Source organism: Dipodomys ordii, unplaced genomic scaffold, assembly GCF_000151885.1.
Source record: "Dipodomys ordii isolate 6190 unplaced genomic scaffold, Dord_2.0 Scaffold11, whole genome shotgun sequence".
In the NCBI taxonomy this organism is placed as follows: domain Eukaryota; kingdom Metazoa; phylum Chordata; class Mammalia; order Rodentia; family Heteromyidae; genus Dipodomys; species Dipodomys ordii.
Window position 1 is genome coordinate 10,441,277 of NW_012267227.1, and position 23,112 is coordinate 10,464,388.

General features: G+C 43.1%; 1 protein-coding gene across 1 annotated transcript in view; it reads left to right on the forward strand.

The window, feature by feature from the left end:
- Myo5a (myosin VA (heavy chain 12, myoxin)) overlaps window positions 1-23,112 on the forward strand; it is an 84,174-nt gene that overhangs the window by 33,305 nt on the left and 27,757 nt on the right. Inside the window, 9 exon segments of the mRNA XM_013009954.1 lie at window positions 2,225-2,473; window positions 5,177-5,270; window positions 7,374-7,522; window positions 11,450-11,563; window positions 14,045-14,188; window positions 14,544-14,597; window positions 17,041-17,268; window positions 19,328-19,336; window positions 21,589-21,689. Of these exon segments, the coding sequence (XP_012865408.1) occupies window positions 2,225-2,473; window positions 5,177-5,270; window positions 7,374-7,522; window positions 11,450-11,563; window positions 14,045-14,188; window positions 14,544-14,597; window positions 17,041-17,268; window positions 19,328-19,336; window positions 21,589-21,689 (1,142 nt within the window).

The following is a 23,112-nucleotide window of genomic DNA, read 5'->3' on the forward strand; positions in this document are numbered from 1 at the left end:
CCTCCCTGCCCAGTCCCAATCCTTCTCCCCCCCCCCGGAACCGACGTTGTAAAGCTCATTTTGGACATGACAACTTGTACTTCTCATTGTTGCAACAGGTCCACCTGTATCCTTAAACAACTGTTTTCATATTGTATTTTATATTTGCACTTCATAATTTTTTAGTACAGGGCTGGGAAGGTGAATCAGTGGTAGAGCGTTTGCCTTGCATGCATGAGGCCCTGGGTTTGATTCCTCAGCACCACATAAGCAGAAAAAAAACCCAGAAGTGGCGCTGTGGCTCCAGTGGAAGAGTGCTAACCTTGGGCTGAAGAGCTGAGGGACAGTGCCCAGGCCCAAAGTTCAGGCCCCACAACTGGACCCCCCCAAAAAAAAATTTAGAATTTTTTAGTACATTTTTTATTGTGAAAATATCATACAGAGGGGTTACAATTACATGAGCAAGGTAATAAGTACATTTCTTTTTTTTCTCATTCTTGGATTTTATTTTTACTATATCATAAATATTCTGCTATATTAGTTATATGAGACTTCTTTTTTTTAATTTAATTTAATTTTATTTGTGAACATACTGTACAGAGGGGTTACAATTACATGGGCAGGATAATGCGTACATTTCTTACCAAGCATTGCATCCTCCTCCTTTGTTTACCCTTCACATCCCTTCCCAGCCTCCCCCCTCTGAGACTTCTTTTTTTTTTAATTGTGAAAATACCGTACAGAGGGGTTAGAATTACATGGAAAAGGATAAATGCATTTCTTATCAAGCAGTGTTGCCTCCTCCTTTGTTTTTCCCCTACCATCCCTGCCCTCCCATCTCCACGACCATACTCCCCTCTTCTCCTCCCCTGCATTTTATAATTTATAGGACTCTTTTACCCTTATCATTGCTTTTCAAAAGGTAAAATTTTTTTTATGGGTTATTTAGCACAGAAGCGGGAAGAAGTCTGAGCTATAATCTGTTTGCAGAGATAAGATTTGATTGCTTGGCAATAGTTCCTAAATAATATTTTAGCACATGCAAATTACATAAAGGTAATTAAGAGCATGTAAACAATAGGATAGAAAAGGTAGGGGTTAGAATGAAATAATACTTGTTAGGAAGGTTTTCTGAATGAGACAAATTTTGAGATACATAGAGATGTATAAAAACTAGTGATTTTTCTAAAACCACTTTATCATTTTTATGTATCATTTAGCTAGTACATAAGATTTTTTTGTTTTGTTTTGCTTTAAAGGTACAGGGGTTTGAATTTAGAGCTTTAGGCTTGCTCACATGACACTCTACCACTTGAGCCATGCCTGCAACCCTGTTTTTGGCTTTTTTTTCAGTCATGAGGATTAAACTCAGGGTCTGGGCACTGTCCTTGAGCTTTTTTTTTTTTTTTTGGTTGGTGTGGGGCTTGAACTTGGGGTTGGATGCTGTCCCTGAGTACTTCTGCTCAAGGCTAGCACTCTACCACTGAGGCACAGCGCCACTTCCAGTTTTCTAATGGTTAATTGGAGATAAGAGTCTCACGGGCTTTCCTGCCCATGCTGGCTTTGAATCTCAATCCTCAGATCTCAGTCTCCTGGGTAGCTAGGTGAGAGCCAGCAGCACTCAGTCTTACATGGTTTCTAATAGCACCCTGATCCATTTTCAAGACCAAGTATACATTCCCCTGTTTATACATTAAGAGTCACAAAATCGGGCTGGGAATGTGGCTTAGTGGTAGAGTGCTTGCCTAGCATGCATCAAGTCCTGGGTTCGATTCCTCAGTACCACATAAACAGAAAAGTCTGGAAGTGGCTCTGTGGCTTAAGTGGTAGCCTTAGTGGCTGAGTGGAAGCTTAGGGAGAGTACCCAGGCCCAGATTTCAAGCCTCAGGGCTGGCAAAAAAAAAAAAAATAGAGTCACAAAACTAAGAATTGACTATTTAATTCAATTTGTGATTTATGAGAAAATCACATGCATGTTGCATATCATGTAAGACAGTTGTGTTGCGCTTTCTTCTAGTTATGTCACTAGAAGGTATTGGTTGTGTTATAAATGTTGAGCAGGTGGTAACTAATGTCCATCTCCATCTACTCCTTATGCAAAGGAAATGTGCAATCAAGGAGTATTGTGATGGTTTCAGTATTGCAAGGTTAGGTCCTGCATCAGTGTTATGATAGATAACAAGAGTCTGATTAGTAAGCTGGTTTGTTTTCATTATTTTATTGTTCCTTCTGTGTTTGTTTAAAGAATAAAGACTACAAATGCCTAATGGAGAAACTGACCAGTCTGGAAGGCGCATACAGCTCTGAGACTGAGAAACTACGAAGTGACTTAGAACGTCTTCAGCTAAGTGAGGAGGAGGCTAAGGTTGCCACTGGACGGGTCCTGAGTCTACAGGAAGAAATTGCCAAGCTCCGGAAAGACCTGGAACAAACCCAGTCAGAGAAAAAATCCATTGAAGAACGAGCAGATAGATATAAACAAGAAACTGAGCAGGTAGGAATTGAAGGCCATATTCTCTTCTATTCCTTGCACAAGTAAATATGCTGTCATCTTGATGTGGTATATATATATAGCTCAACATTCATTTTAATCGAAAATGTAGGGGCTGGGAAGGTGGCTCAGTGGTAGAGCGCTTGTCTTGCATGCATGAGGCCCTGGGTTTGATTCCTCAGCACCACATAAGCAAAAAGAAAAAAAGCCAGAAGTGGCGCTGTGGCTCAAGTGGTAGGGCGCTAGCCTTGAGCTGAAGAGCTGAGGGACAGTGCCCAGGCCCAGAGTTCAGGCCCCATGACCGGACCCCAAAAAAAAAAGAAAAGAAAATACAAATATGAGTCAGTTCTCCCCCATGAAACAAAATACCTGGGTTGAATAGGAAAAGAGGTTTACTTAGCCCAGAACATGGTGCCAGCATCAGGAGAGGGCCTGGTGAGGTGTCTTAACATGGCAGAGGCATCACTGGCACAACAGAACCAGGGTCCCCGAGAAAGATCACTACTTCCACAAAGTCACACCCTCAATAACCCATTCATCCATTAATAGGTTATTCCATTGAAGACAGTGGAGTCCTCATGCCCCAGTCACAGGTAATCCGTGGATGTGGTGATTGAGTTTCCAACACATGAAATTTAGGGGTATATTTAAACCCTGTTTTAAATACAGTCTTTTACTAGCCCTGGCTGGCCTCAAATTCACAATCCTCCTACTGTAGCCTCCCAAGTGTCCTTTTCATAAGTAGAAAACCTACCACTGTTAGGAAGCAAATCAGACAAGGAGCCACTAGTTCCTGAGGGTGGGAATCCTTATGGAAACCTTCAGTCACATGTGTGAAGTCCAGACACAGACACAGAGAGAGAAAGAGAGAGAGAGAGAGAGAGAGCAGATAGAGCCACCCTCAGACATCTTCCATTTCTGCTAATTTGTTGTAACTAATATTAACACTATTAAAGACTAGAGCACTGGAGATGCTCAAGTAGTGGGGAGATCATTTCCAAAAGTACCTCAGCAGAAAACTTACTGGAAAATAGTCATCAATTTTGAGAGATTCCACTGAGATCACCATCTTTAACAAAGCCAGGTTTGACTGTGTCTGCTATTACTCCTCGCCAGAATCCTGGTTGGCTTTTTCTTTACTGACTTCTTTCTTTCTTTCTTTTCCTTTCTTTCTTTCTTTCTTTTTTTCTTCCTTCCTTTCTTTCTTTCTTTCTTTCTTTCTTTTTTGGGTCTGGTGGTGGGCCCTGAACTCTGGGCTTGGGCACTGTCCCTCAGCTCTTCAGCTCAAGGCTAGCACTCTACCACTTGAGCCACAGCGCCACTTCCAGCTTTTTCCCCCCCTGCTTATGTGGTGCTGAGGAATTGAACCCAGGGCCTCAGGCATGCAAGGCAAGCGCTCTACCACTGAGCCACCTTCCCAGCCCTGACTTATTTCTTTCTATGGCTTGAACTCAGGGCCTCATGCTCCCACTTTTTCTGTTCCACGCTGGCGTTCTACCACTTGAGCCATGCCTCCTATACTTATACCTTCTATACTTGTACTATCTTTAATGCCTCCACCCCAGCTTTGTGTTGGTTAACTGAGGATGGAGTGTCATGGACTTTTCTGCCTGGGCTGGCTTGGCACCTGAATCCTCAAGATTTTAAGCGTTCTGAATAGCTAGGATTACAGGCATAAGCCACTGTGGGGCTGAGCTTATTTTAACTATTTTCAGTGGGCAGTTCCTGGCAGAAAGCATATTGACATTGTTTTATTTTTGTTTTGTTTTGTTTTGCCAGTCCTGGGTCTGAACTCAAGGCCTGAGCACTGTCCCTGAGCTACTTTTGTTAAAGGCTAGCATTCTACCACTTGAGCCAGAGCACCACTTCTGGCTTTTTCTGTGTATGTAGTACTGAGGAATTGAACCCAAGGCTTGATGCATGCTAGGCAAGCACTCTACCACTAAGCCACCTTCCCAACCACATGGACATTGTTATAAGGCCAGTACTTCTGAAAAACATGGGATGAAAGGACTAGTCCTTGAATAGTCTTCAAAGGGGATGAAAAAGAAATTTTCTTTTTCAAAATAAGTTAGAAGGAGCTGGGAAAGTGGCTTAGTGGTTGAGTGCTTGCCTAGCATGCATGAAGCCCTGGTTTTGATTACTCAGTGTCACATAAACAGAAAAGGCCAGAAGTGGTGCTGTGGCTTAGTGGTAGAATGCTAGCCTTTAGCAAAAGTAGCTCAGGGACAGTGCCCAAGCCCTGAGTTCAAGCTGCATAAAAAAAAATAAGTTCGAGGGAGCATCAGAAGGTCTTCAATAAACTTCCCCAAAATAACTTCATGTCCTTTTTAACCCCCTTACTCTCCCTACTTGGATTGTGGGTGCACATGAGCTTTGTTTTGGTGTCGAAATAGTTTCATGGTGTTAAGAACAAATGGTGAATTGTAGAACGGCCACCCTCACCATCCTTGTCCTCCAGGGGTTTCTAGTCCAACAGAGCAGCCAGAAAAGTAAATCATTTATAGGAGCTAGAAAGAGGCATCTACAGGGTCTCATAGCCAGAGAAAAGACAGGTGTGATGGTGGTTTTTCCTAGAAGGCCATGTGGAGAGAGTCGTCTTGAGTCAGCTTTTCTGGATGGCTAGACTTATCTAGGCATGTCTTGTAAGGCAGACGTGAGGGCTGTATGGTCTCTACATCTCATTTGTCTGTTTTCTTTTTATAGCTGGTGTCGAACCTGAAGGAAGAAAATAGTTTGCTGAAGCAGGAGAAAGAGGTCCTCAATCACCGCATCGTGGAACAGGCGAAGGAGATGACAGGTAAGGCTGGCGGGGCCGGCCTACTGCATGCCACCCACCACCCTCATCAGCCTGTGAGCAGATACAGGGCTCCCTGAGCTTAAATATTTTCAAAAGTGGAGGCTATTGTCAAATACATTTCCCATACTTACAAGTAATAAGAGCCCAAACATTTTGGTTGAATTTGTTGGTGAACTAATAAAACCTGATCTCTCATGTATGTACTCTCAGTTAATGTCATATGTAATCTTTTTTTTTTTTTTTCTGGGCACTGTCCCTGAGCTTCTAAGAAGCTCAAGGCTAGCACTCTGCCATTTGAGCCACAGCTCCACTTCCAGCTTTTTCTGTTTGTGTGGTACTGAGGAATCAAACTCAGGGCTTCATGCATGCTAGACAAGCACTCTACCACTAAGTCACCTTCCCAGACATGTAATCTTTTTTTTTAATTTAAATTTTATTGTAGGGCTGGGAAGTTGGCTCAGTGGTAGAGCGCTTGCCTTGCATGCCTGAGGCCCTGGGTTCAATTCCTCAGCACCACATAAGCAAAAAGAAAAAAGCCGGAAGTGGCGCTATGGCTTAAGTGGTAGGGCACTAGCCTTGAGCTGAAGAGCTGAGGGACAGTGCTCAGGCCCAGAGTTCAGACCCCACAACCGGACCAAAAAAAAATTTAAAAAAATTTAAAAAAAAATTAAATTTTATTGTAAAGGTGATATAAAAGTATTGTAAAGGGCTTACATACATAATCTTGCTAAAAAATTAATTTGTTCTGCATACATGATTTATAAGTTATGACTTACAGTGTTCCTGTTGGTTTAGTAAGAATTCTTAAGCTCTAATGTAGCAGAGATATGTGTTTCTTTTGTTGTTGTTGTTGATTGTGGGGCTTGAACTCTGGGCCTGCGCACTGTCCCTCAGCTCTTCAGCTCAAGGCAGGCAGTCTACCACTTGAGCCTCAGCGCCACTTCCAGTTTTCTGAGTGGTTTATTGGAGATAAGAGTCTCACCAACTTTTCCTGCCTGGGCTGGCTTTGAGATCCTCAGATCTCAGCCTCCTGTGTAGCTAGGATTACAGGTGTGAGCTACCGGTACCCAGCTGGAACGTAGTTTTATAGAGTATTTTAGAGAGAAACAATTCATTGCTTGTTTTGTTCATTCATTCATTCATTCATTCGTGACCCATGAAAGCAGCACTGGGGAAGCACTGTGGTAGGCCTGGCAGTATCAGTTGTGACCTGGCACTTGCCTCATGGAACTATAGAGCACAGAAATGTTGAAGCAGGCAGGGAAAATGAAGATGAATCCACAAAGTAAGGGTCAAGAGTGTGATGGTGGAAGCATAATGTTACAAGTCACCGGTTGGCTCATGGAGTTAAAACATAGAGCCGACGTGCGTCTTTTTAATTTGTACCACCTGCCACTAAAAATGAATCTGGGAGACCACATCCTAGCCTAGAGCAATCCAAACACTGGGACTGGAGAAGACAGAATGGTAGGGGACTGGGAGAAGGGGCTTAGATGGAAAAGTTCGGGTTCCCCAAGCATGAGAGCTGGCCAAGATAGATGATAGCAGAGATGACAAAGCATGTATCTGGTTAGCAGAGGAAGAAGAGGCTGGGAACCCCATGTTCTCAATGATATGATGCAGCCAGGAGGCAGAAGAAAACAGGCAAGCTCTGTTAGAGTAGAGGAGCTGTGTTTCTTGAAACTTGCCATTCTTTTGAGAAATGTCTCTGCCTTGTTCTGTGAGTGTGCCACTGTTGGAGCTTGCTCTCTGGCTTAGCTTTGGGGCTCCAGGCTCCCAGTCTACCACTTGGAGCCACAGCTCCACTTTCAGCATTTTGGTAGTTAGTTGTAGGTAAGGGCCTTGTGGATGTGTCTGCCTGGCTTTGAACTGCGATCTTCAGATCTCAGACTCTTGATTAGGATTATAAACATGAGCCACCAGCACCCGGCTGTCTCTGACTTCTCCTTTGGGGGTCACATTTTGCTTTCTCTGCATTCACTGGATATTCTAGTACTGGTGCTAAAAGTGAACCCCATGAACAGAACTGGAAGATTTTGGGGAGCCATCTTCTGGAAAACCATCTTTGTTCTGGAAATCTTCTTCTTTCTTTGTTTCTTTCAGAAACTATGGAGAAGAAGTTAGTAGAAGAAACAAAACAACTGGAACTTGATCTAAATGATGAGAGGCTGAGGTATCAGAACCTTCTGAATGAGTTCAGTCGCCTGGAAGAACGATACGATGACCTCAAGGAAGAGATGACCTTGATGGTGGTGAGCCCAGCACTACTTGGTGGGGGGAGGCCAGAGGAAAGGTTTAGGGTCTCACTACATAGCCCAAACTGGATGTGAATTCACAGTCCTCCAGCTTTCTCCTTTTGAGTGGGATTACAGGTGTATGTTAGCACACTTTGTTTTTGCTTTTTTTTTTTTTTTTGCTTTGAGAGGCAAGATTTTAGGTATGTGCAAAAGTAAATAGAATAATAGCATGATCTCCATATTCCACATTATCACCCAGTTTCAGAATGGTCAACAAATAATAACAATAATAATAACAATGACAACAGCAACAAAATAAGCAGGTGCTAGTGGTTCAGAGCCTGTAATCCTTAGCTACTCAGGAAGCTGCTCCTTTGATGGAGCATGGTATGAAGCCAGCCCAGGCAGAAATGTCTGTGAGACTTACCTCCAATTAGCAAAAAGCCAGAGGTAGAGCAATGGCTCAAATGGTAGAGCACTAGCCTTGAGTACAAAAGTTCAGGGATGGGCTAGGAAGGTGGCTCAGTGGTAGAGCGCTTGCCTTGCATGCCTGAGGCTCTGGGTTCAATTCCTCAGCACCACATAAGCAAAAAGAAAAAAGCTGGAAGTGACGCTGTGGCTCAAGTGGTAGAGTGCTAGCCTTGAGCTGAAGAGTTGAGGGACAGCGCCCAGGCCCAGAGTTCAGGCCTCACGACCGGACTGCTCCCCCCCCCAAAAAAAAAAAGAGAACACAAGCTCAGGGATAGTGCCTAGGCCCTGAGTTGAAGTCCCAGGACCAGGCGGGGAAAAATAATGTAATCCCAGAAATGCAACTTTTATTTCTCAGTAGTTCAGTAAAGTCAAATACTTTGAAGGCTGGGTTATATGACAGCATAAAGTCAATCCAGTAGGATTTTGTTTTCTATATGGAATGGCTTAATGGAAACTTTGCATATGAAGCAAATATTTAATATAAATGAGTATTTCTTCCAGTGGGTTCTTCTATAATTTCCAAGATAAACTCCTATAAAAAGAAATTTGACTTTTCTGTAATAGTTTATCTTATCCCTTTCAAAGACTCTTCTGTACTTTATTCGGAGTAGCTCTTGCTCTCCCGGGTCACCCAGTGCTCCTATCAGGAGCTGAGTCCCCAGGCTTTTTTGTCCCCCGCACGTATCAGCCGCGAGGGTGATCTAATGGTAGGAAGGGCCAGAATGCCCTGAAATCACCTCCTATGGAAAGAAGGTAATTTGGTATCTGTGGAGTAAGAGTTGTTGTTGTTGTTTTAATTTCATATTTTACTTCTGTCAGAATCTGCTTGTCAGAGTTCTTTAAAATGTAACCCAAAAGGAATTATTCTCACCCTGCAGATGAGTCTAAAGGAGATTACAAATGCTGGTTATTGGAGGCTTATTTGGAGATTTGTTTCAAACCTCACCAATCTTCCTTAATTGATAAATGATCAAGAGAAATTCAATGTTGGTCATAATTCTAACAAGGGGTCTGCCTTCCTCGGTCTCCTTGCTGCATTTGGTCCCTTTGAAACCTTTCCTCCTAGTTTGGCGCTGGTGGTTCATGCCTGTAATCCCAGCTACTCAGGAGGCTGAGATATGAGGATGTGGCTCAAAGACAACCTGGGCAGGAAAATCTGTGAGACTTTTATATCTAATTAACTAGCAAAAATCCAGAAGTAGAGTCATGGCTCAAGTAGTAGAGCATAATCCTTGAGTAAAAAGGCTAAGAGATAGTGGCCCTGAGTTCAAGCCCCAGCACTCCCCAGTGCTCATGGAAAAGAGAGAGAAAAAGAGGGGAAAGAGGGAAGTGGAAGAAAGAAAAGGGAAGGGAACAGAAACCTTTTTCCTTTGTTTCTGTCTTTTTTGGCTTTCTCTAGAATCCTTTTCCTCTCATTCAGCATCATGTTCTCCACAGTTCCATTCTTCACTCTCTTTACTAGATAACTATGCCAACTTTTCTGCTTCCTTTGTGTTTCAGTTCCAGTTAGAGCTAAGGTCTATATCCCATTGGGAATGTTAATAAGTACATGGCATCTGAGTTCAGATGGCTATGCTAAGCAGTCAGCCAAGCTAAACCTATACTTTTTTTCCTACAGAATTTCATTGGTTCTGTAGTAAATAGCGTGAGCCTTGTAACTCACAGAAAATGAAATGAGAAACGTATGTGTCATGGTTATATCTCTCTCTGAGCATATTCCAGAGTTATCTGAGAGTTTCTAGTGGGATCACCTGTCTAGAAAGAGCCCTTCTGTGGTGACCATCCTCCCACCAGTTAATCCGGCTCCCTCTCCAGCTCAGCAAGTCTTGCTTGCTGTCTGACTTGCCACTGTATCTGTCACCTGTGACTCCCTCTGTTGCCTATGGGGTCAGAGTATGGCCCACCAGCTCTCACATTCTAGTTCCAGATTTGATTATCGTCTTTGGCCAGTCTCAGGAGACTGAGATGCAAGGATCACCTTTCAAAGCTAGCCAGAGTAGACAAATCTGAGGCTCTTATCTCCACTTAATCAGCAAAAAGCTGTAAGTGGAGGTGTGTCTCAAGTAGTAGAATGTCAACCTTGAGAGAAAAAGCTAAATAAGAATGAAATAACCAGGTGCTACTCAGGAGGCTGAGCTCTGAGGATCACGGTTCAAAGCCAGCCCAGGCAGGAAAGTCCGAGAGACTCTTATCTCCAATTAACCACCAGAAAACCCGAAGTGGCACTGTGGCTCAAGTGTAGAGCGCTTACCTTAAGCTGAAGAGCTCAAGGACAGTACCCTGACCCAGAATTCAAGTCCCACTGCTGACCAAAAAAAAAAAAAAAAATGAAATAGGTCCTGAGTTGAAGCTCTAGAATTTCCCCCACTCCCAAAAAAATTAAGAAGATGAAAACAGTAGTATTTCTTCCATTCATATCTTAAGGTGTTCATTGTGTAATGATAAACATACATGGGCTAAATAAGGGCTTTTTTTTGGGCCAGTTCTGGGGCTTGAACTCAGGTCCTGGGCACTGTCCCTGAGCTTCTTTTGCTCAAGGCTAGCAGTCTACCACTTGAGCCACAGTGCCACTTCTGGCTTTTTCTATGTATGTGGTACTAAGGAATTGAACCCAGGGCTTTATTCATGCTAGGTAACTACTCTACCACTAAGCCACATTTCCAGTTCTGGAGCTTGAATCCAGTGCCTCATGAATATTAGGCAAATACTTTACTACTGAGCTAATTCCCAGCCTTTACCCATTTTAATATGCTAATTTTAAAGATCTTTGTCCTAGTGTGTATCCACCTCTTTTTCTTAATAATACAACCACTTTATTAAATAAACACCATCTAATACAATAGTACATCTAATACAGTAGTAACAGATACCCTTTGTTTTTTTTTATTGTGAAAAAACTGTACAGAGATTACAATTACATGGGCAAGTACATACTCTTAAATAGAGTAAATCTACTTGCATTTATGTCTGATAATTCTCCATATCACTGTGCATCTACCTCTGGATGGTTCTAGAGGTTCTAAAGTCTTATTTGGGTCTTTTACCATTACTGGGGCTTGAACTTAGGACCTTATTCTCTTGTTCAAGGATAGTGTGCTCTACCACTTGAGCCACACTTCTGCTTCCTGCTTTTTGCCAGTTAATTGAAGATAAGAAGATTACATACACTTCTGCTTGGACTGGCTTCAATCGCATATCCTCAGATCTCAGACTCCTGAGTAGTTAGGATTCCAGGCATGAGCCACTGGCATGCAGCTCATGGAAGATTTTTCATTTGGATTGGTTTTGTTCTTGTCAAGCAGACACACTCCTTGGTAGGAATTGGGTCATTGATAGTGTAGAACCCTAGGTCTCTGGGCTGTCAGTACATGTTAGTGAGTGGGAATGAGACCAAGTCCAAACGAGTACAATCTTAATTATGCCTCGTTTCATTATGTTGTGTTCATTATACCCAGATTATTTGCTTTGCAGAATGTGCCTAAGCCTGGACACAAGAGAACAGACTCTACCCACAGCAGCAACGAGTCCGAGTATACCTTTAGCTCTGAAATGGCAGAAATGGAAGACATCCCATCAAGAGCAGAGGTATATTTTACATATCTTCCCTGTTACGGGGAGGATGGCACCATGATGTTGTCTACAGGGAACATTTTCTATAAGGGACTTACAGGTGCTTAATTAGCCATGCATATGCATATGTAGATGTAGATGTATTGCACATATCAATCTTTCATTTACTTTGCTGCTGGGCATTGAACCCAGGGCCTTCTGCATGGTAAGCACCTGCTATACCACACTGGTGGATACCCCCTATACCCACATTTTCGTTTCTAATTTTTTTTGTTTTTATCTTTGTTTGTTTTTGTTTCTGGGTGTTTGTTTGTTTGTTTGTTTTTGCTAGTCTTGGGGTTTGAACTCAGGGGCAGGGCACTGTCCCTGAGCTTCTTTTGCTCAAGGCTATAACTTGAGCCACAGTGCCACTTCCAGCCTTTTCTGTTTATATGGTACTGAGGATTCGAACCCAGGGTTTCATGCATGCTAGGCAAGCAATCTACTACTGAGCCACATTCCTAGCCCATGTTTCTAATGTTTTGATAGTGATAGTTTCCTTCAGAATTCCATTTTCTACATTAGCACATCCTTTGTACAAAAAATATAAGCTATGAGGAATCCATTTCAAGCTGAGATAAACTATTTGAAAAGTAAGACCTTAGCCTAGAACTGGTAGCTCATGCCTGTAATCCTATTTTACTACTGTAAAGCTACTCAGATCTGAGGATCCTTGTTTTGAAACCAGCCTGCGGTGAAAAGTCTGTAAGATTCTTATCCTCAATTAAGCAGCAAAATGCCACACTAGAGGAGTGGATCAAGTGGTAGATCATCACCTATAAGCTAAAGTTTATTTCTTTAAAGCATAGGACTTGGAAGTTGGCTCAGTGGTAGAGCGCTTGCCTTGCATGCCTGAGGCCCAGGGTTCGATTCCTCAGTACCACATAAGCAAAAAGAAAAAAGCCGGAAGTGGCGCTGTGGCTCAAGTGGTAGAGTGCTCCCCTTGAGCTGAAGAGCTGAGGGACAGTGCCCAGGCCCAGAGTTCAGGCCCCATGACTGGACCCCCCCCAAAAAAAAAGCATAGCAGTCATTTTTTTAAGGCAAGTTATTATATATTGTTGGAAATATAAATTTCCCCAATTTAAAAGACTTAGAAATGTTTAGATATGGGGCTGGGAATGTGACTTAGTGGTAGAGACCTTGCCTACATGCATGATGACCTGGGTTCAAGTACCACATAAACAAAAATAAAAGAAATAAATTAAAAGAGAAAAAATATTAAAAAAGAAATGTTCAGATATTTATGTACTAAGATGTTTATTTTTAATGACAAAACATTATTTAAATAACAAAAAATTAGAAATAGCCTCAATGCCAGTCAGTAAGGTAATAGCTAAGCAATTGATGATATAGCTATCTATACCATTAAACAAACATAAATTTTTTTTTGGGGGGGTCTGGTTGTGGGGCCTGAACTCTGGGCCTGGGTGCCGTCCCTCAGCTCTTCAGCTCAAGGCTAGCACTCTACCACTGAGCCATCTTCCCAGCCCCAGACATAAATTTGTAAAGACCCTACTTAGAAGAACAAGCTGAGCATGGTGGTGACTACCTGTAATGCTACTACTTGGAGAACAGGGGCCACAGGGTGGTCAGAAACTGGCCTTGGCAAAAGCATGGAGCCCTATCTTTAAAAATAGACATAAAGCCAGGTGCTGGTGGCTCACGCCTGTAATCCTAGCTACTCAGGACGCTGAGATCTGAGGAGGTAGTTCAAAGCCAGCCCAGGCAAGAAACTTTCTGAGATTCTTATTTCCAATAAACCACTCAGAAATCCAGAAGTGGCTCTGTGGCACAGGTGGTAGAGCGCTCACCTTGAGCTGAATTGCTGAGGGACAGCGCCCAGGCCCAGAGTTCAGGCCCCATGACTGACCAAAAAAACAAACCAAAAAACTAGCCATAATAAAGAAAAAGCAAGGGCTGGGAAGGTGGTTCCGTGGTAGAGCGCTTGCCTTGCATGCTTGAGGCCCTGAGTTCGATTTCTCAGCACCACATAAGCAGGAAAAAAAGCTGGAAGTGGCGCTGTGGCTCAAGTGGTAGAGTGCTAGCCTTGAGCTGAAGACCTGAGGGACAGCGCCCAGGCCCAGAGTTCAGGCCCCACGACCGGACCCAAAAAAAAAAAGAAAAAGAAAAAGGGTGATATAGCCCTTGCCTAGCAATTGCAAGCTCTTGAGGTACAAACAGACCAACATATAAACACAGCATATTCTATTTCCCTCAATATCATGTGAGACACTGTTGCTAATACAGTACAGGGCACTGTTAATCTTTTCAGTTGTTGCCAATCTGATAAGGAAGAAGTAGTACTTTGTTTATTGCATTTCTCCACTTGTTACCTAGCTTGAGCCTGCTGGTTGTGCGTATTGTTTGGATATGTATTTCTCTCTTGTCAGCTGGACTAATTTTCTGTTAAGCCAGTCATTGGCTCCTCTTGACTGTCCTGTGACTTCTGTGGTCCAGGAGCCGAGCGAGAAGAAAGTACCTCTGGACATGTCCTTGTTCCTCAAGCTACAGAAGAGAGTCACAGAGCTGGAGCAGGAGAAGCAGGTGATGCAGGACGAATTAGACCGCAGAGAGGAGCAGGTGCTGCGCAGCAAGGCCAAGGTGAGAGTGAGGCACCTAGCCCCAGTCCCTGGCAGGCCAAGGTGAGCAGGTGCCCTGACCCCAGCCCCAGGCAGGACCAGAGCTGCTGGGGCCAGGGCCCTTTCTGAAACCTTTCCTTCTCTTATTTCTTTGTGGGCAGTCCAGTATTTTGCTGTTTAACTGAAAATGGACTCTTAAAACTTTTTTGCTTGGGCTGGCTTTGAACCTTGGTCCTCCAGATCTCAGCCTCCTGGGCTGCTAGGATTACTGGCACCCAGTTTCTTCACTGGTTTCTGAAGAACAAATAAACATTGCAAGAATAAAAACATGCCAACTTATATGTAAAGTTTTTACTTCTCCCTCCCTTCCCCCCCAGGAAGAAGAAAGACCACAACTTAGAGGTGCAGAACTGGAATATGAGTCCCTCAAGGTAAAGGGAATTTTCTAGCTGACTTTAAATACTTTTTTGCACAAGAGACCTTCCCAGAATCTGGTGGTTGTTTTTTTTTTTTCTCCCTCAGAGAATACCCTTAGCTCTGAGCCCTGGCTTATGCCTCTTCATGTGTTACTTCTAGCCCATGTAGATTCTTTTTATAAATTCTATTTCTTCTTTTTTTATTTTTAAGCATTCATTAGTTATGTACGGGGTGATTTCATTAAGACCTTTGTACTCATATATATAATGTATTCTAATCAATCTTACCCCGTCTATCACATTCCCTTCTCCCTTACCCCCTTGCTACAATAATTGCAGCAGGTTTTTTTCTTTTTTTGGGGGGGGGTCCGGTCGTGGGGCCTGAACTCTGAGCCTGGGCGCTGTTCCTCAGCTCTTCAGCTCAAGGCTAGCGCTCTACCACTTGAGCCACAGCACCACTTCCAGCTTTTTTTTTTCTTTCCACTTATGTGGTGCTGAGGAATCGAACCCAGGGCCTAATGCATGCAAAGCAAGGCACTCTACCACTGAGCCACCTTCCCAGCCCCAGTTGCAGCAGGTTTTACTGTTTTATAGTCATACAGGCAAATAATACTTTGACCATAATCATCCTCTTTCACCCTGCTTGTTATCCCTCCCCCTCCTAGAGAGGACTGGGGCGGGGGGTACTGCCATTTCAATCTACAATCCTGAAGAACATAGGCTGAATAGTGCCTGCCTGGTTCAAGTGCTCCTTGTGTCACAGGAAAACCTGATTGGGGCTGAGGGTGTTGTAGACCTGAGACACAGGGGTAACCATATGCTCTCCAGACTGTCTCCTGCCTCATGTACACAGGAACAAATAAAGACACTGCTGTATGCCAGTGCCAGGGCTGGTACACAGGGCCTTGTGCTCTCACTTGGCTTTTTCACTCAAGGCTGGTGTTCTCTCATTTGAGCCATACCTCTACTTCCCAGCAATATGTATTTTTTAAATTTTTATTATTTATTCATTTACTTACTTATTTTTGTTAGTCATGGGCCTTGAACTCAGGGCCTGGGTGCTGTCCCTGAACTCTTTTGCTCAAGGCTAGTACTGTACCACTTTGAGCCACAGCCTTACTTCTGGTTTTCTGTTGGAGATAAGAGTCTCACAGACTTTCCTCCCCAGGCTGGCTTTGAACCGTGATCCTTAGATTTCAGCCTTTTGAGTAGCGTTGAGCTACTGGCATCTGGCAATATGTATTAAAATTTCAGAAGTCAGGTTTTGAGTATACTGCTTCTTAGGCAAGCAATATGTATTTTAACAAGAATTCCAGGTGATTCTGATATACATTGAAGTTTGAAAACACTGATGCTAAGGCATCAAACTAAAGACATTTGTATGTTTTCTGTTATACAGATGAACTATCCAACTCTGATTACAATTGGTAAGAGATGGAGAATAGTGGAAGCATTCATTTTTACAGTAGAGTACATTTTTACAGTAGAGTACAAGCCCCAAAGATTGTCTCTGGGATCTTTAGACAGTTCCAATTTCATCTGGTCCTGTGGTCTGTGCTAAATAAAGCCCCAAGGAAGCCAGGTACCAGTGGCTCACGCCTGCAATCCTAGCTACTAAAAGAGGCTGAGATTTGAGGACCAAGGTTCAAAGTCAGCCCAGGCAGAAAAGTACATGAGATTCTTTTTTTTGGTCCAGTCGCAGGGCCTGAACTCTGGGCCTGGGCGCTGTCCCTCAGCTATTCAGCTCAAGGCAAGCACTCTACCTAGAGCCACAGCGCCACTTCCGGCCTTTTTCTTTTTGCTTATGTGGTGCTGAGGAATTGAACCCAGGGCCTCAGGCATGCAAGGCAAGCACTCTACCACTGAGCCACTTTCCCAGCCCCTACATGAGATTCTTATCTCCAGTGAACCACAAAAAAGCCAGAAATGGAGCTGTGGCTCAAGTGGTAGAATGCTAGCCTGGAGCAGAAAAGCTCAGGGACATTGCTCTGTTCCTGAGTTCAAGCCCCAGGACTGCCCCCCTAAAAAAAAAAAAAGATTTCAGGGTCCACCCACTGGAACTATTCATTCGAAGTATCTTATTCTGCTTCAGAGTTGGAATTATTTTCTATTTCCCTGCAAATAAATCGTGAGTCTCTTAGACTACTTCCACCCTTTTGACACTCATCAATCTCTCTCAGCCTGGAGACACACCTGGAGCATTCCAGAATACACTTGCCTGTGGAATTTAGGTTGATGATTCAAACTACCATTAGCTTTGCTCAGTTCCACTGGATGCCTTGCCTCCCTAACTTACTTAGCAGCCTTCCCAGAAGGTTCTGGAAGCCATTCACTGGGGGAGCTTTAATGTCCATTTCAATCAGAATTCTCTACCAGCCCGCCTGGGGCAAGTTGAGTTTTCCAATGTATCATCTGTCAAGAAGGACAGCAGTGAACTTGGCTTTATCTCCTCCTTCAGCGTCAAGAACTCGAGTCAGAAAACAAGAAACTGAAAAATGAGCTCAATGAGTTACGCAAAGCCCTCAGTGAGAAAAGCGCTCCGGAGGTGACGGCGCCTGGAGCTCCTGCCTACCGCGTCCTCATGGAGCAGTTGACCTCGGTGAGTGAGGAGCTGGATGTCCGCAAGGAGGAGGTCCTCATCCTGCGGTCTCAGCTGGTCAGCCAGAAAGAGGCCATCCAGCCCAAGGTAAGTGCCAGCATACACGGCTGGAGTCTGGGAGAAGCCTGCCACTTCTTAACCTTTGCCTGTAATTCAGAATGAAGCAAACTTATTAAGCAATCATAGAAACAAAAAAAACCCCAACAAATGGAATCCCAATTGACCTTCAAAGTTTCATCTGTTACTCACAGACAAAGAATTTTTTTTTTTTTTTCTGATTCTGGGGCTTGAACTCTGTGCCTAGCTATCCCTGGGCTAAGGCTAGTGCTCTACCACTGGAGCCACATCACCTTTTCCAGCTTTTTCTGTGATTAATTGGCGATAACAGTCTCACAGTCTTTCCTGCTGGGGCTGACTTCAAGCCTCAGTCCTCAGCTCTTAGCCTCCTGAGTTGCTAGTATTACAGGCATGAGCCACCAGCGCCTGGCTACAAGACATAAAATTAATCTTTGTTGGACCACAAATACTTGGTATGAATGTGTCATTACCAGGGTTTGAACTCAGGGCCTGGGTGCCATCCTTTAGCTTTTTTACTCAAGGCTAGCACTCTACCACTGGAGCCATAGCTCCATTTCTAGTTTTTTGGTGATTAATTGGATATAAGAGTACCATGGACTTTGCCATCCAAGCTGGCTTTGAACCTTGATCCTTAGATCTCAGCCTCCTGACTAGCTAGGATTACAGGTATGAACTACCAGCACCCAGATTCTCAGTACTTTTTGGTGATAGTGGAGAATGAATTTAGGGCTTTGCACTTGCTAGGACAGGTGCTCTACTATTTTTCCCTCTCCCACACCTTACCCTCCTAGAGAGCAACCCCCTTTTATGTTCATGTCTGATGTGGCTGGGCCTGGGGAAAGAAGGCTGCATGCTTGCTGGGGTTCATTCCAAAATCAAGATTCTCTTCTGATGATTCCCATGTGAAAAACTGATAGTCTTTTGTTTTTTTAAGTTTACAAGCAACAATTGTATATACTTGCAGAGTACATGGCGATAATCTCACAAGGACATGTAGTAAAAGTTGAAAGTATGAGAAAAATGAAATGTGCAACATAAAAACCCTGTAGCTTTCAGAGCTTAGAGCTCTGATATCAAATGTACTCACCCAGCCCACACAACCTATGAGACAGCTGATCTACCTCTGATGGGCCGCCCTGTCTGACCCAGGTCCCTGTTCACCCAGCACCAGCCTACACAGGGCAACTGCCTTAGTCTCGCCTAGGAAAGATGCCCACAACACTGATGTTCTAACACCCCAGCAACACCCATGAACCAGAGGCTGATTCTCACCCTATAGCTTGGTCTGCTCCACCTGGACAGATGCCCCCTAGTGGACATTACTTAAATGCTCAAGGACCTAGGACAAAAATCTCACCCAGGTATATCAATAACAGGGCTGTTCTCTTCAAAATATTCTGCAGAAATGGGCTCTGGTGGCTCATGCCTGTATCCTAATTACTCAGGAGGTTGAGCTCTGAGGTTCACGGGTTCGAAGACGGCCCAGTCAGGAAGGTTTGAGAGACTCTTGTCTCCAATAAACCACTAGAAAACTGGAAGTGGTGCTGTAGTTCAAGTGGTAGAGTACTAGCCTTGAGCAAAAGAGCTCAAGGACAACACCCAAGCCCCGCAACCACCACCAACAACAACAACATGTGTGTGTATGTATTCATTCTTCAGAGAGAATGAGGGAACAGATGATACTATACAGAAGGAAATGTACTCATTACCTGACTCATGTAATTTTAATCCCTCTGTACATAATAATAGCAATAAAGTAAATTAATAAAACCTTTAAAAATTAATAAAAAATTAAAATCAAAGCAACTTGAGAGAATTTTAAACAAGAGCTGCCATTATATATATATATATATATATAGAGAGAGAGAGAGAGAGAGAGAGAGAGGTTCACCTGACACTTTCGTGAATGTTAATTTATTTACAGAATTCATTTTAGGACAAGTAATTCATAGTTCTTTTAAAATTAGCTTTTTTTCTGCTATAATGAGAACCATTGATGCAATTTAATCACAGAACTAAAAATTTTTTTCCTTTTTTTTTTTGTGCCTGCCAACTTGTGATTTTTCAGGATGACAAGGTAATGGTAAGATTTTTTTCCCCCAATGTTTAATAACACTTACAGTTAGTCCTAACATTTTGCAGATCTTCCTCACTATAGGTAATGGATGGTTTATGAACACTAAGGCTATTCTGACATTTGCACGTTAATTTCCCATTTGCCCTGGGAACCAGCTTTCAGTCTGGTTTCTAGACTGGTCTCTGTGAGTTCTAACCTAGTGTCAGCTCTGTAACTCATGACAGCAGTTTTGGTAGAACCGACTCAGTCCAGGAAAGGAAACGCTTGGCATACACTCAGATGTTCACACACTTCAAGCTCTTGTTCTTTTATTTTCTTTTTCTTTCTTTCTTTTTTTGTGCCAGTACTGGCACATGAACTCTGGGCCTTGGACTCTTGCTTAGCTTTTTTACTCATAGCTATTGCTCTACCACTTGAGCCATGCTTCTTTTTTGGGGGGAGGGAGGTAGTTCTGGGGCTTTAACTCAGGGCCTGGCCACTGTCCCTGAGCTGCTTTTGCTCAATGCTAGCACTCTACCCCTTGAGCCACAGGGCCACTTCCAATTTTTTATGTGTATGTGGTACTAAAGAATCGAACCCAGGGCTTCATGCATGCTAGACAAGCACTCTACCACTAAGCCACTTTCCCATCCCAAGCCATGCTTCTTGTTCCAACTTTTTGCTGGATAATTGGAGATAAGAGACTTGAGGATTTGTCCACCTGAGCTGGCTTCAATAAGCAATTCTCAGATCTCAACCTCTTGAGTAGTTAAGATTACTGGTATGAACCACTGACACCCAGCAAAGCTCTTGTATCTAACAGCTGTAGGTTTGTGGGAACAGCAAGGAAGGGGAGGAGCCTGAGCAGCTGAGCCACTTAGATCCAGGAGTTCAGGGAGTAAAAGTCTCTCCTGCTGAGGCTGCAGCATCCACTTCCCCTATACCTTGTTCTCAGCCACTGAGGAACAGATACAACTGGACTTATCTGAAACTAGTTTCTAAGAGCATGGTATTTGAAACATATTCTACTAAGTCCATCGAGCAAATGTTAAATAAAGAATCCGACAAATCCTATTTAGATAAATTGAACAGGCCATTGTGTTCTGAAGTATATTATTATTAAGAAGATACAGAAAGAACAGTATGCCTCATCTCTTCCTGTCCTGCTTTGGCAAAGTAGAAAGCAACTGAATAAGGATTTTAAAACTATGTTCCTGCTGGGTACTAGTGGCTTATGTTTGTAATCCTAGCTACTCAAGAGGCTGAAATCTGAGGATCATGGCTTGAAGACAGTCCAGGAAGGAAAGTCCATAAGACTCTTTATTTCCAATTAACCACCAAAAAAGCCAAAAGTGGAGCTGTGGCTCAAGTAGTAGAGTGCCAGCCTTAAACAAAAAAGAAAAGCAAGAGAGTGATCCAAGTTCAAATCCCAGTATTGGCACAAACAATATATAGATGATTGGATGGATGGATGGATGGATGGATGGGATGGATGGATAGATACATAGGATAGATATTATGTTCCATGTCAGGTTAGACCAAATAGAAAAAGGAAATTAAAATGTTGATAAAATATCCCTTTTATATGAAAAAAAATTGGTAATGTACCTGTCTAATGTTTCTTTCCAATTCATGTACATATATGTATGTATATAGATTTACATACATACTATGCTGAGTTGCGCTAGAGAAGAGAATTAAAAGGAGCAGATGGAAGATATTTAAAAAGAGCTCCCTCCTTCCCACTTAGATATATCTTAAGATGAGATGAGAAAAAAAACCTTGAATTTTATGAAGCATCACATCTGAACATTACCTACTTTGTACTGAGTTTTTAATGGGGGAAAAAAATGAAGTTAGTGCCAAGTTTTCGGATATTTTATTTGGTGTTTCTTTCCTTTGAACTGGTCAGAAAGTAATTGATTGTTTTTGCACATTCCATTGAGTGGTTGCCTAGCTATTTTTCTGTTGTTGTATAGACTGTTACGCTGTGTGTGTGTACATGCACACACACATTGTTTCCATATGTCAAATGCACAGTGCCCACCAGTGATTGTATTGGCAGGGCAGTGGTACTACAGATCTGGTCACCTTTAAATGAAGTATAGTGTTAAGGCATTTTCCAGCTGTGGTTGCATGGGGCTGAGTTGATGCTCAGTTGTGACACAGGTAGGGTGAAGTACATAAGCACCCCCGAACTGGAGGAAAACAGAATATGTTGGCCACACCTTTGTCAGTTGAGTCTTAATGTGGGAATGTGTCATTTCTTCCAGAATACAATGACAGATGCCACAATACTTTTGGAAGATGTACAAAAAATGAAAGATAAAGGCGAAATAGCACAAGCATACATTGGTTTGAAAGAAACAAACAGGTAAGTTGATTCTTCTTTGCTTCATTTTAGCTTAACTGTATTAATCTTGAGTCTCCAAGTCAGCCAGCCTCCTTGTGGACCAGAAGTCAACATGACCATTCATTGATCAGAGAGCAACTTCAGAGAGAATCCAAGACTTCCCATGTACTCCCTGTTAAAATCCATTATAAACAGGCCCGTTGAGGAACATGGATCAGTAGGAGCGGGATGAATGAAGATGAATATGATTGAAGTTCTCTTTTTTTTTGGGGGGGGGGTCTGGTCGTGGGGCCTGAACTCTGGGCCTGGGTGCTGTCCCTCAGCTCTTCAGCTCAAGGCTAGCGCCCTACCACTTGAGCCACAGCGCCACTTCTGGTTTTTTTCTTTTTGCTTATGTGGTGCTGAGGAATCGAACCCAGGGCCTCAGGCATGCAAGGCAAGCGCTCTACCACTGAGCCACCTTCCCAGCCCCGGTTGAAGTTCTTTATATGCATATATGAGAGTAGGATCACAAAACTATTGAAAGCATTCTAAGACGTTGAGAAGGGGGTGACCCACCATGCTCAGCCACAGGTATCAAATCAAGAGTACTTTTGTAAATTAAAGCCAAGAAAATCTGGGTGCTGGTGGCTCACTCTATAATCCTAGCTACTCAGAAGACTGAGATCTAAGGATCAAGGTTCAAAGCCAGCCCCAATAGACAAATCCAAACCAGCAAAAAGCTGAAAGTGGAAATATGGCTTCAGTGGTAGAGCATCACCTTTGAACAGAAAAGCTTAAGGAACGGCAGTACCTACGCCTTGAGTACAAGCCACAGTACTGGCACAAAAAAGAAAAAAAGAAGGAAAAGAAAGAGTAATAGAGGAGGTGAGGTTGATGGGGCACACTGGATAATGTATGGGAATGTCACAGTGAACCCCCCTTGTACACTGTACAATAAAAATCATCGTGGCAAAACTCCCATTGATAATGGTAGGTAGTATTATTGATAAGAGGTGTCTGGAAGCTTATTGCATGAGGGAAAGATACTTTCATGTATTCAGGGCCTTAGCCCTCAAGTGCTGCCTTGAGAAGGCCAGTTGTGCAGTTGGACAGTCTTAGGTGGGCCCTTCATAATCTGATTGCTACCCCCCATGACTGTTGGAAGGTCTGTAGGGAAATGTCAGCTTTCAGTAAGGGGAACTTGGTCAAGAAGAGAAATGATGAGGTATACAGAATTTCTTCAGTGTTGGCCTTAAACTTAGGGCCTTAAACTTTGGCTGACAGACTGGTGCTCAACCACCTGAGCAACGCCTCCAGACCCTAAGCTAAAAAGATTAGCATGACTTTAAGGATGGGAGAATAAGACTTTTATCTGGAGTTCTGCTTTCCCATTACCTTACTTCTCAAAAGAATATTAGTACTACTGAATTCTGAAGACTATTACTAGGTGTTTTTGTTTGTT